The sequence below is a fragment of the Papaver somniferum genome, chromosome 4 (genome assembly GCF_003573695.1).
Source record: "Papaver somniferum cultivar HN1 chromosome 4, ASM357369v1, whole genome shotgun sequence".
Taxonomy (NCBI): Eukaryota; Viridiplantae; Streptophyta; class Magnoliopsida; order Ranunculales; family Papaveraceae; genus Papaver; species Papaver somniferum.
The window spans coordinates 144838063-144850077 of NC_039361.1; the positions used below are offsets into that span (position 1 = coordinate 144838063).

The 12015-nt window shown below is 36.2% G+C and overlaps 1 protein-coding gene and 1 pseudogene across 1 annotated transcript; one reads left to right on the top strand and one right to left on the bottom strand.

Moving 5' to 3' along the window:
• Positions 1 to 5554: 5554 nt before the first annotated feature.
• Positions 5555 to 9948, bottom strand: LOC113271475 (annotated as a pseudogene).
• A 65-nt stretch (positions 9949 to 10013) lies between these two features.
• Positions 10014 to 11180, top strand: LOC113271474. The gene is made up of 2 exons (XM_026521346.1): positions 10014 to 10320; positions 10428 to 11180. Exons 1-2 carry the CDS (start codon positions 10245 to 10247, stop codon positions 10955 to 10957), a joined length of 606 nt encoding a protein of 201 aa, XP_026377131.1. The 5' UTR covers positions 10014 to 10244; the 3' UTR covers positions 10958 to 11180.
• The last annotated feature ends 835 nt before the right edge of the window (positions 11181 to 12015 follow it).

Genomic DNA, 12015 nt, shown 5'->3' on the forward strand with positions numbered 1-12015 from the left:
GGATCGGTTCCCTTTCCCTTACTAGGATCGGTTCCCTTTAACTTACAAGGATCGGTTCCCTTTCCCCAAGGCAGACATAATCCGATCATATCACAGGTGATTACTTAAGATTGTATTACTAATAAAAGTTATACCAATAAAAAAGTCAGGACTTTGTGAATAGTTCTACCAAGAACACAACAGGTTGTGAGCGGTTATACTCTATTACACGTATTGGTTGTTCATAAGATATGCAATGAATAACAAACCAATAACTCCTTGCAATTTCCTTTTCGGTTCACAAACAAGTTTATGAACTTATTTCCTTAGAACACATGTAAACATTGTTCCCTAGGATGAAATCCCCACCTCATACCCATACATAATCACAATAGCATTCAAATGATTACGGCGATGTCTTATCTACAAATTTTAATGGTTAAGCAATAAACCTCGTATATTGTATTCCTTAATACTATGTCTATCTAGAGTTCATATATGATTCGCAGTTATGTTTCCAATATGCACGACTTGAAAGATACGTTAGGGAATGAAACAGTTCAAGTCAAATATCACTAACCTCAAGTGGAAGGATGATTGTTGTCGTTGTAGCTCCTTGGTTCTTCACATCTTCAAGACTTCACAATACTTGTAATGTCTCATATCCTAATGCTTTCAAACTAACCTATACGAAGTTTAACTCTAGTACATAATCAAGCGACTCTTAACATGAGTTTTGATTCACTAAAATATGACAACCAAACTTGACATACCAATGCTTGGTGGGTTCAACCGAGCAATGCTCTAACAATATGGATAATTATATCGAGTCACAGGTTGGTGCTCAGATTAAATTGATTAAGATAAACAATATGATAGGAGGGATGATGTAATATGGAAATCGGAAGTTAATGGGAAGTTTACAACTAAGTTACTGCGTAAGAAGCTTATCATAACGGGTCAGCGGAAAGATATGGAGATGAAGCAATTTTGGAAGAAAATATGGAGAATAAATACAACTCCGAGAATAAAGACTTTTCTCTGGAAGTGTATACATTCCATTCTACCCTTAAATGAGAGGCTCGTTGGAGTCTTGCCGCATATCAACAACATTTTCCCCTCTGTGGGAAGCAGGAAGAAACCCTAACCCGTATATTTATGAATTGTGATTTCCTCATAAATGTTGTTGAATATATGGGTTTTAGCCTCAATTTCTACACTAGTAACCTTTCTGATTTCCATTGTCGGCTTCATGATTGGTTTAGTAGAGGAAAGGTGAATAGGTTAGGCAACATAGATTGAGAAGACATTATGGTTATCACCTGCTCGTAAATATGGAAAAGCAGATATGACCTAATTTTTAGGAAAATAAAACCTAATCTCCAAAGAACTGGGAACAACATAACCAACATGATAAACTACATTAGAAGAACTAGGATACCTGAAACTTAAAACCAGGAGGTTCTTATCATAGCAAATCATAAACTAGTAGTTGTTAACCTATTAGCTATTAATGTCAGTATACCAATAAGTTTCAGTAAAAATACAAGGGAGGGAGGAATATCCTTAATGCTTTCTGATCATGCAGTAAAAATCTCTGAAGCAAAATGCGTAAGTGTTGAAGCAGGCGCAGAGGAGGAGCTAGAGGATGAAGCAACTTCCACGGCAATCCGGTGGACACGTCAACTAAACCACGCGCAAGTTGATGTTGAATTGACAATTAGAAAGTCCTTGAAGATTTTAAAATCCGACTGAAGGAAGCAAAAATACAAAATCTGTATGCAGGCGGCAAGAACTTATATAAATTTTTAATATGCATTAGGAACTTAGTCTGGTTTCGAGGTATGAAAATTCCTTGGCAGTAAAGTTAGCTAATATATGCCTAGATTATAAACTCTGTAAGAAGTGGAAAGACCACCCATCAACTCTTTCATGGTACTGCTCCTTCAGGATGGTAGAGCTATAAACTTGGTTATGTAGGGATGACCCTAATATATTTATTAAAAAAAGGAAAGATTCCTCCTCTTAACAAAGTTGTACACTCCTGAAAACTATTTGAGCGATTTAGATTGTGCCTATTTCTGGTATGAATGTAATTTTGCTGGAATGTAATTTTGGAGTGTAATTTTGCTGGAGTGTAATTTTGCAAAGTTGTACAAGAAACCTTAGCCCACTTATTTCTGGAGTGCAATTTTGTTGTCCAGGTGTGGATGCAATTTAATTTTCATATGAAGTTTATACGTAATGGCACTGCTACTTTTCATGAATGACTAAATAATAATTTTGAAAACCTGGATAGAGGAGGCTATGATATAGAATGGCAGGTATTATGTAGTGTCACTATTTGGCATATTTGGAAGGCGAGATGCAAAATAACTTTTATAAAAGAAAGCCAAAACAGTGTTACTATAGCCAATAACATTGTAAAGTATTTGGATAACTACTTGTCAGTGAACAATCATGGGTATAACATAATGCAAACTCTCTTTTATAACCCTTTAAACGACGAAACGCTGAAAGTGACCACGACGGAGGACACACCAAGACAAATAGATATACAAATAAACATTGCTCTAACAATGATGAATTTTGATGCTAAATCGGGAATTGGGATGACTTTGTGTGATTATACAGGAAATACCAAAGAAGCTAGGGGAATGTATTCCACATCAACAACAAGAGAGCAACTTGAGATAAAAGGTGCTGAAGCAGCTTTCAAATGGGCCACATAGTGGACTGGACATACAATTACCTTCAGAAGTAATTCTGAAACTCTTTTGTTTCTCATAGTAAAGTATGCAAAGGCGAGACAACAAAGATATAACATCAGTGGGGATTTCTGCAACAACACTAAATTCTGCAACAACACTAAATTCGACATCAATTTATTCTTAGTTAATTCATTTGTACTAGTAAGGAGATCAACTTTAACTTGGGCAGCTAATATATCAGCTTTTTATAACAAATTCTCAATCAATCATGCCCGGCTAGGCTATGCCTTATGGACAATTTTAACTTTTTTGAAAATTCATAATTGTAACCAATATGTAATGGTTCACATAACCATCAACTATGGAAACCATAGAACTTTATCTCATGTAACATGAGGGAAACCTCTTTTTCTATGAAAAAGAAAAAGAGGAATTTGCTATTTCATCCAGAATACCCGACTACGTTTAACCGGTAGTCCAATGCCAAAAAGTAATTAATCGGAGGTCAAAAAAGCTTTTGAATAGTCAAAATTACTTGTCTATCCTCACCACTCACATGTGGATGCATATCTCGTTCTTCTTCTTTATTTTTTCTTCTCATTGTATTCATCTGCGGACGAAACTCCTTTCTCGTTCCTCTCAATCAACAACACCAACAGCAAAATCAACCTAAAAATCATGCTTAATCATCTCTAAAAATCAATCAATTTTCTTAAGCAAAAACCAAAATCTCCAATCAATCTTCATCAACAAACCCTAATTCGATTTTAGAAGAAGATCTCTGCTAATCACCAAGATCCAGAGAAAGAAGAAAGAAAGAAGAATAGAAGAAGAAGATCTCTGCTAATCACCAAAGGCAGTACATATAGTTATGTATGATCATATATACACCTTTACCTTCAATACATATTGACATGCACTGGAGGAAAATACGTACTGAATGTAAAAGTGTAATCCCACAATACATGTTGATATGTACTGGAGGAAAATATGTACTGAAGGTAAAAGTGTATAATCTCATGGTACATATTGATCCAACAATACATATCGATATGTACTGAAGGAAAATATGTACTGAAGGTAAAAGTGTATAATCTCATGGTACATATTGATCCAGCAATACATATCGATATGTACTGAAGGAAAATATGTACCGAAGGAAAAAATGTATAATCCCATGGTACATATTGATCCAGCAAATACATATCGATATGCACTGAAGGTAAAAAGTGTATAATCTCCTCGTTCTTCTTCTTCTTCTTGGATTTTTTTCGTGAATCTTCTTATATTGTTCTTCACTTGTTTCACTTCTTTACCACCGCGTATTATGGAACATACCTGGATTGGATGGATATGAAGCTATGAAATTAAAAAGTGTACAATCTCATGGTACATACTGATCCATCAATACATATCGATATGTACTGAAGGTAAAAGTGTACAATCTTCTCGTTCTTCTTCTTCGTGGATTTTTTCGTGAATCTTCTTGATATTCTTCTTCACTTGTTTCACTTCTTTACCATCATCGCCTATTACGGAACATACCTGGATTGGATGGATATGAAGCTACGAAATTTGATAAAAGACATAATCTAGGGTTTTCACAAAATCGATAGAATCAGATCTAACAGGGAAAATAAGTAAGAAATGTATCATCAACATACATGCATTTAAAATTGATCAATTTCATAAAAAAAAACCCTAAAAAATAAGCATAAGAAGAAGAAATTAAGGAGAAACCCTATAACCAAGATCAAGAATACCTTCGCTTAAAAATGGAAGAGACGAGTTTGATTTCGGGAATGAATCACAAAAGATCTACTTCAACAAATTTTCGTCGGCGCAGAGATCGACTGAGAAAAAAATAATATGAAAAGACAAAATACTTTGAGTGCGGGCTAATTTGGTCGTTTCGAAAATATACACGTGCGGTAGGATTATGACAATGGACCACCGAATAATATTTTTAATCCAAAATCATGAATTTGGACTAGCGGTTAACTTACTTTTATGGGTGGACTAGGCACTAAACAGGTCTCCTAGAAATGGATTAATCAGTAATTCCTAGAAAGAAAAAAGAAAAAGAAAAAAAGAATGTATAGCTTTGAAGGTAAACATACTGCCGAAAAAAACTAGTCTCAAATTTTTTCACGTTCAAATTCATTGTTGTTTGAACTTTATAACACCCAAATCAAATATTTTCGAAATTGTTGTTTGAATTTTATAACACCGAAATCAAATATTTTCGAATTCATCGTTGTTTGGATTTTATAAGACACTGAAATCATGAGAATAACAATATCAAAAGTAGTCTCAAATTTTTTTCAATTTCAAATTCATTGTTGTTTGAATTTTACAAGACACTAAAATCAAATATTTTGGAATTCAACGTTCTTTGAATTTTATAAGACACTGAAATCATGAGAATAACAATATCAACCGGTCTAAGCGACCAACATGCAAGACCCGTCGTCCTTGATATTAATTTCAGAACACATGCACTAGAAGTACTTCATATTAATTCTAGCAAGCATGTGCTAGAGGTAGTAGTGATGATGGTGAGGCGTGATATGCTTGCTGGATCTAGATCAAACTCGATCAGCATTAACAACATATAACTCGATCAGCATTAACAACATAACGCTAAATTTTATATATGAGCCCATGATACCGGTCGGGTAAAGGGTAAGTTTCTCCCTAAACCATCTATCTATTTGTTGGTAAGTATAAATTTTTCCCCAAACCATCTATTTGTTCCCACTTCCCAGTGTCGAGCAAAGCATCGCCATCTGTAGTCCAGATCATGCTTCACATGCATCAGGTATTTTTTGTTGCTTATATCAATGCATCAGGTAGTTGCAAAATGAATCAAAAGTAAGATGACAAAATTCATGTTAACAAAGCCCTCCTGACAAGATTGATCGGTATTTTTAACAAACTTCAAAGATAAACAGTTTATATTTGAAACTAAAATACCACGCATAAGAAAAACAAATATAACTAGCTACCTGGAGTCTCTAATTTTAAAGGTGGAGAGCAGCAACCCCGTTCAAGCAGCTGAAACTGCATTAATTTTACCAAGACCCTCAAGGATGCCAGCGACGAGGAGGGTAATTGGCTTTAGGATGATTGGGGAATGAATCATCTGGGCCAAGATCATCAATAGGTGGTCGTTGCTTATGGTGGTCAGTGACGGACTGGTATGCAATCGCCAGAGCTAAAGCCTGTACATGTAGACGACAAGTGATTTTGCGATTTGAGATTCAATGTCAAAATTGCAACAAAATTTAGATCATAATGCAAAGATCAAAATTTATGAGTTGTTTAAGAGGGTACTTACGACATGGTCATGTTGAGGCGGAGCATATATGCCAGTCGTTATGGTGGTTCTTCGTCGAATATTGCCTGAAGGTGGATTCTTGATACTTTTGAACCCCGTAGGAACAACGACGACAGGCATACCCACTAGATTTCCCATGCAAACTCTTTCCCAATCAGTTGCATTTCCAGTAAATGCATCAACTGTAAAACTTTCGCGAATTTCCCGAATCAATTTTCCTCTTGCTCTTTGTGTCTGCGGCCAGTGACAAAATATTATACTTGTATTAGCAAACCCCTATAGTAAAACAAATAAAATATCAAAATCAATCATTATCATTAAAAGGACATGAAGATAACTGATCTTATAAACAGACTGGAGACAACTACAGGATGTGAAACTGATGGGCTCGGAGAAAGGCTCACGCCATCTAAAGCAGTCCACCACTTAGATAGTTATTTGTAACAGGGTTAAAGGTGCAACTAGCTATCCTTGATCTGGTTATACATAACTTGGTACCGAGTTGGGCAGAGGTTTATGAAATCTACAGAGAGGCAGATAACCAACCTGCAAGTAGTCCACTGCAGGTACCATTCGTGCGCGGCGCAACTCTAAAGGCCACTGATCTTGAGCTTCATAAACGTCATCCTGTCCTGTACGTTGCCAACTGTCAAAGTGAGATAACGTGTCAACGTCCATTGTGAAGTTCAGGATGCCTTGAACAGAATCGACCGTGTAATCCAGTTTGAAAGGAATCACATTAACACCTTTCGAGGCAAGAACATTTACAACCTAAAAAAAACAATCACCAATAAGCTTCAGTAAGGACCTATACAAACAAGGTCTAGAACTGTTAGGCAAGTTCATCACACATGTGAGAAGTTGGCCTAAATAATCCAGCCCCTCTAGCCCTCTAGAATCACCAAGATAAAAAAGGTATTTTCATTGGTAATGATGTGTTAAGTTGATCTAGAAATTAAAAGCTTACAGACCTCCATCTCAGCATCTTCAAGGTATCCAACTGTGAGTTTTGAAATATCAATAGAAAAGGGATCCTCAAGGTTAATGTTTTTTGATGAGATGTCATCCGGATCCTTTCCTCGTATTGCATCCAGAACAAGGGCACAATCCGTGGCGCTTCGGCAGAATGGGCCAAGCTTATCCTGTAAACAAAAGTAAAAAAAAAAAAAACAGATTTCAAGATTACGTTCTTGCATTGCAAAGAACTACTGAGACAAGTGAAACTGATGAACTTGGCCGACTTACCAAGCTTTCTGAGAGGCTCATAACACCTGTTCGACCCACCATCCCAAAAGTTGGGCGGATTGCTGTAACACCACAACGAGCAGCAGGGTAGGTCATAGAGCCAGCTGTTTCTGAACCAACAGCGAATGGAACCAACCCTGACAATATACAGACAAATACAGCTCGAGTAAAAGATATAATTAGCCAGATAATTAGAGATTTCAGATTTACATCTTGGAAGATGTAATGAAAATCCAACTTCACAACGCACATAGTAAAATATTAGGTACTAGCTCGTGAAAAATTGCTAAATTAACTCTTAATTCCAGGTTGGCCAAGTTTCACAATAGCCGCTACACGGTAACCATATTGATACCCAATAACCTTCTCCGCATTCAATCCCAAATAATGGGTAACAAAAGTCCACATTATTGACCAGGGAACTGTGCACAGATTAGAGAAAACCTGCTGAGGCTGGCAGCAGGACCAGCCGATGAACCAGTTGAGAATTCCTCAATATTCCATGGGTTTCGTGTCCTTCCACCAAACCATATATCATCATATGCTAAAGATCCAGTGACGAGCTTTGCTATAAGAACGGCTCCGGCGGCTTTCAACCTGCATAGACCAAAATCATAAGCTTAGCAGTGATAATACACGAAATCCAAAAATTGTGAATTTCCAGTTGAAGGAGTACCTCTTGTATACCCAAGCCTCCATGTCAATAACTTGATTTTGGAATGTTTTCGAACCCCATGTGGTTTTATATTGGGGGACTGAAATGTATCTTTTAGTCCATAGGGAATTCCATGCAGAGGACCTAAAAATGGGAACTTCAATAACTCAATACTAAGATTTTTACAATCATTTGTATTGTCATAAATGATAGAATACAACAGAGTAGTCATAATGCTAACTGTAATGAAGGAAAAAAAAATATCTAGAATGAAATCTAAAATGAGATACCTAAATACACTCCTTGGTTGAGCAAATCATCAGCCCTTTTTGCCTGCTTGAATGCCAACTCTTCTGTGTAAGATATTACAGCTTCAAGAGCATGATCATATCTATCAAAACAAAACCAAAATTAACCAAAGTTCACAAAACAAATGCCTCTGATCGACGTACATCATAGAGGAAACGATGGAATCAGTATAGGATTTCTTACTTCTTCATTCTTCTCAAGAATATTTCAGTAAGTTCCTGAGATGTAGTTTGTTTTGTTTTCAGAAGGTGTCCTAGTTCAAAAACCTGATAGAAACAAGAAATTTTGAATATTGAAGAATGCCAATGTAACACAATTTTTGAATCCAAGCATCACAATTTGACAGAAGCACTGTTTAATTACATTCATGAAAGCTACATCTTTATCCAGATTAGGCTTTTGCACTCCAGAAGCAGAAGGACAGGAAAATCGTTTGTTGATATTCTGGGATGTTTTTGCATCGCTACTACTTCTACTACTCCACTCAGGATTGAAAACCAAAACAGATGGATCATGCAACCCTCCATCCTCGGAAGCAACCAGTTTCCTGTTTGCTCTATAAATTGGAACATTGAAGTCTCTGGCACCCTTGCCCATCTCCAGCACCTAGCAAAACTCATATAAGTACACATAACTCACCAAAATTGAAACTCCAATAACAATTGTTGAGCATAAAACTATTTAACATCTATGCCGCTAGTCAAAAATACCAACAAGTTATACCCTCTGTAAGCTACTACAAGCATTGACACTGACACCAAGAGGTTCAAGTGAAAAGCAAACAAAACTAACATTGATGAGATACCTTTTCGGCGCTGAAGAATTCGGCATCAAAGTACTTCAATGCATTTTTAAGAGCCGAAACTTCCTTAACTTCTTCTTCAGTAGCACTCTCTTTAGTTTTTTCATTCTCTTCATTGAACTCACCACCACTGTCCTGATCAACAAAAAGCATATAAAATCATCCATTGCTAGACTGAGGCTCAATTGAACTGTTTCCAGTTTCCTACATTAGGTTACTGCTTTTCTTCTGCTTTCATTTTCTTTTACCTGGAAACAACGAGAGTACGGGTATGAACCCGAGTTTGTGTAGCCATGATATTTTTACAAGCACTACTCCCAAATTTTAAACAAACAACAGACCCTCCCCGTATCTGCATAAATACATGTAAACGGTTCCAAGCTTTTTAGAGAATTTGGTCGTCTGACACTTTCTTCCATCATGGACACTCACATTTACTTAACAAGTAGTCCATGTCTATTTTAAGGCATTCCAAATGGTCATTCTTAATTTTTTTTTTTTAGGTTTCAACTGTTTAATCAAAACAAAATCAGTACCTTAAAGAAAAAATCACGTAAAACAGATTAGTAAAGGAAGTGAGGGTTTACCATTTTGAGATGTAAATTGATGGAAGATTTAGTTTCCAGAAGAACTCGCTGTTGGTTTTGTGTTGTTTCGGTTGGTAAATTTGAAGCAGTTGAATGAAGGGGGAGGAGTAATGGAAGAAGCAGAAAGAAGGATGAAAGGACACGCGTCCATGAGAGACGACACTTGTCTTGCAACTTCATTTGTAACTGGCTGCTGGTCAGTCTCACACACTTTCCTATTATACTAGGTTTGGTTTAGATCAAAGGACTAACTGTTTATTAGTGAGCAGATCCAGTATCCGGAAAAGAAATCAAAGAACAAAATAAGATAGTCGAGCTCAATTTCATTGCTGCATAGTGCAAATTCCCCAAACTACACTGGCATCGCTTTTTCCGTATTATGAGATTCGGATCGGACCAGACGGTCGAATTGACGATTCAGTCACTTTTCTGGTCCGATTCAACACTGTCCCAATAACTTTGTAAATTAAAAACCGTTTAACTACGGGCCAGCCTACCCTATACAGACCGTACCCACATAATCCCAAAGATCCTCCTTTTTTTCTCTTTGGCGCTAATATTTTTCAATACTACCACGACGCTCAAATCCAAGTAGGGAAGACGAAAAGTATAAGCCATGGAAAAGATTTGTGCAGCTCACGCCATGCAATGGAGCATCGAGCTCGAGAACGGTCTCCGATCCAAAAAACCTGGTAACGAACAATCTGATTAACCAATTAATTCTACGCTTGTGATTTTGGTATTTCATATTCTAGGGTTTTACATTTTTTTTTCTTAATTTTTGATTTTATGATCACAGGTAAAGTTATTGAATCGATATTACAAACTGGAACTCGACTTGAACAATGGAGTAAAGAACCTAATTATCCATTATCAGTATTACAAATGTTTGGTTTAATTCCTGGTGAAGATAGATTGTTTGCAAATACTATACTTCTACGTCTAGCCGATGCATTTAAATCTGGTGATAAACAGATTAGAATTTCTGTTTTGAAAGTTTTTTTGGGGGAGATGAAGTTCAGGAGAAGTAAAGGGAAAAGTTATAATGGGATATTGAAGAAGGATAGGGTTTTTAATCATGCTGAACTTCTTAAAAGAGTAAAGCTAGTTTATGATACCGGAGATGTGGAATCAAGAGGGTTGGTTTTTAGATTAATTGGTTGTTGGGCTGATTTTGCCAAGGATAGTGCTGAAATTAGGTATATGGTGTTGTCCAGTTTGGGTTCTTGCCATGTTTCGGAGGTGAGATCATTGTACACTTCTACTTTTTGTCATAACGATTTCAGAATGGATGCCATGATTTATGAAATGTTCGTGTTCGGCATGTGATTGTGATGATTTCTTTCGAGTGACGAGTAAGTAGTCAGTAACTTTTTATAGTAATAGTAACTTAATTATGTTTTTAAGGTTAGAACTAGGATTTCTTGCTATTCCTAAGGTTTGATAAGTAAACCCCTAGGATATATGTGCCAAGGTGTGATACCTATGCATGGTTTGATAGGATATGTCCGTGCATGCATTTACTCTTTTCAAAATTATTTCAGTAATGAAATGCGGTGATTCATAATATGTATTAGAGACTTTATGGAAAATATGAGTCATGAACTGATTTGTGTGATGTATGTCCTGTGTGCAGCATGTGATTGTGTTGATTTCTTTTGTGTGATGTTTAGTCAGAAATTTATTGTACTATTAGTATCTCAGTTATGTTTGAAATGTTTAAACAAGGATTTCCTGCCATTCCTATAAGAAGTACATGCAGCACACATGCGGGTAAACCAGTAGTTTATCTATTCCAAAGTTTGATTGCTTAGGATACTCTTTTTTACCAAAATAAGTATTGTGCACACCAAAGATTTATATAACCAAGTCAGAAATATTCTATCTCTTCTTTGTCTTTAAATCTTCTTAGGTCTTCAATAAACACTTGCACACAACTACTTGAATCTCTTGTGATCAATCACACACAGAACGGAGTCTGTTAACAATGGATTATCACAAGATCGTCTTTAGCACTAACAACGGTCCAAAGATCCCTGTCGAAACCTTGAACTAGTTTGAGTGAATCTTATATCAGAAGAGAACATTCTCAAGAATAAACAAATTAGGTGCAATCAAATATCAACCACCGTTAGTCAATCAAATCAAACGAAAATAAAAGATAAACCCCAATTATCTAGTTTCCCACCAACAGTACTCGTAGAACTTCTCAATCCCAAAGAAGTCTTTAAATTAACTTAGTTTCTCTTATCCGGAATCGAACTAAGATCAGAATTAACTTAGTTTCTCTTATCCGGAATCGAATTGGACTAAACAATTCATCCCGTAAACATTTTGTCATGTTAATCCATAAATAATTCATAGAAACCAAAACAAATCAACTTGCA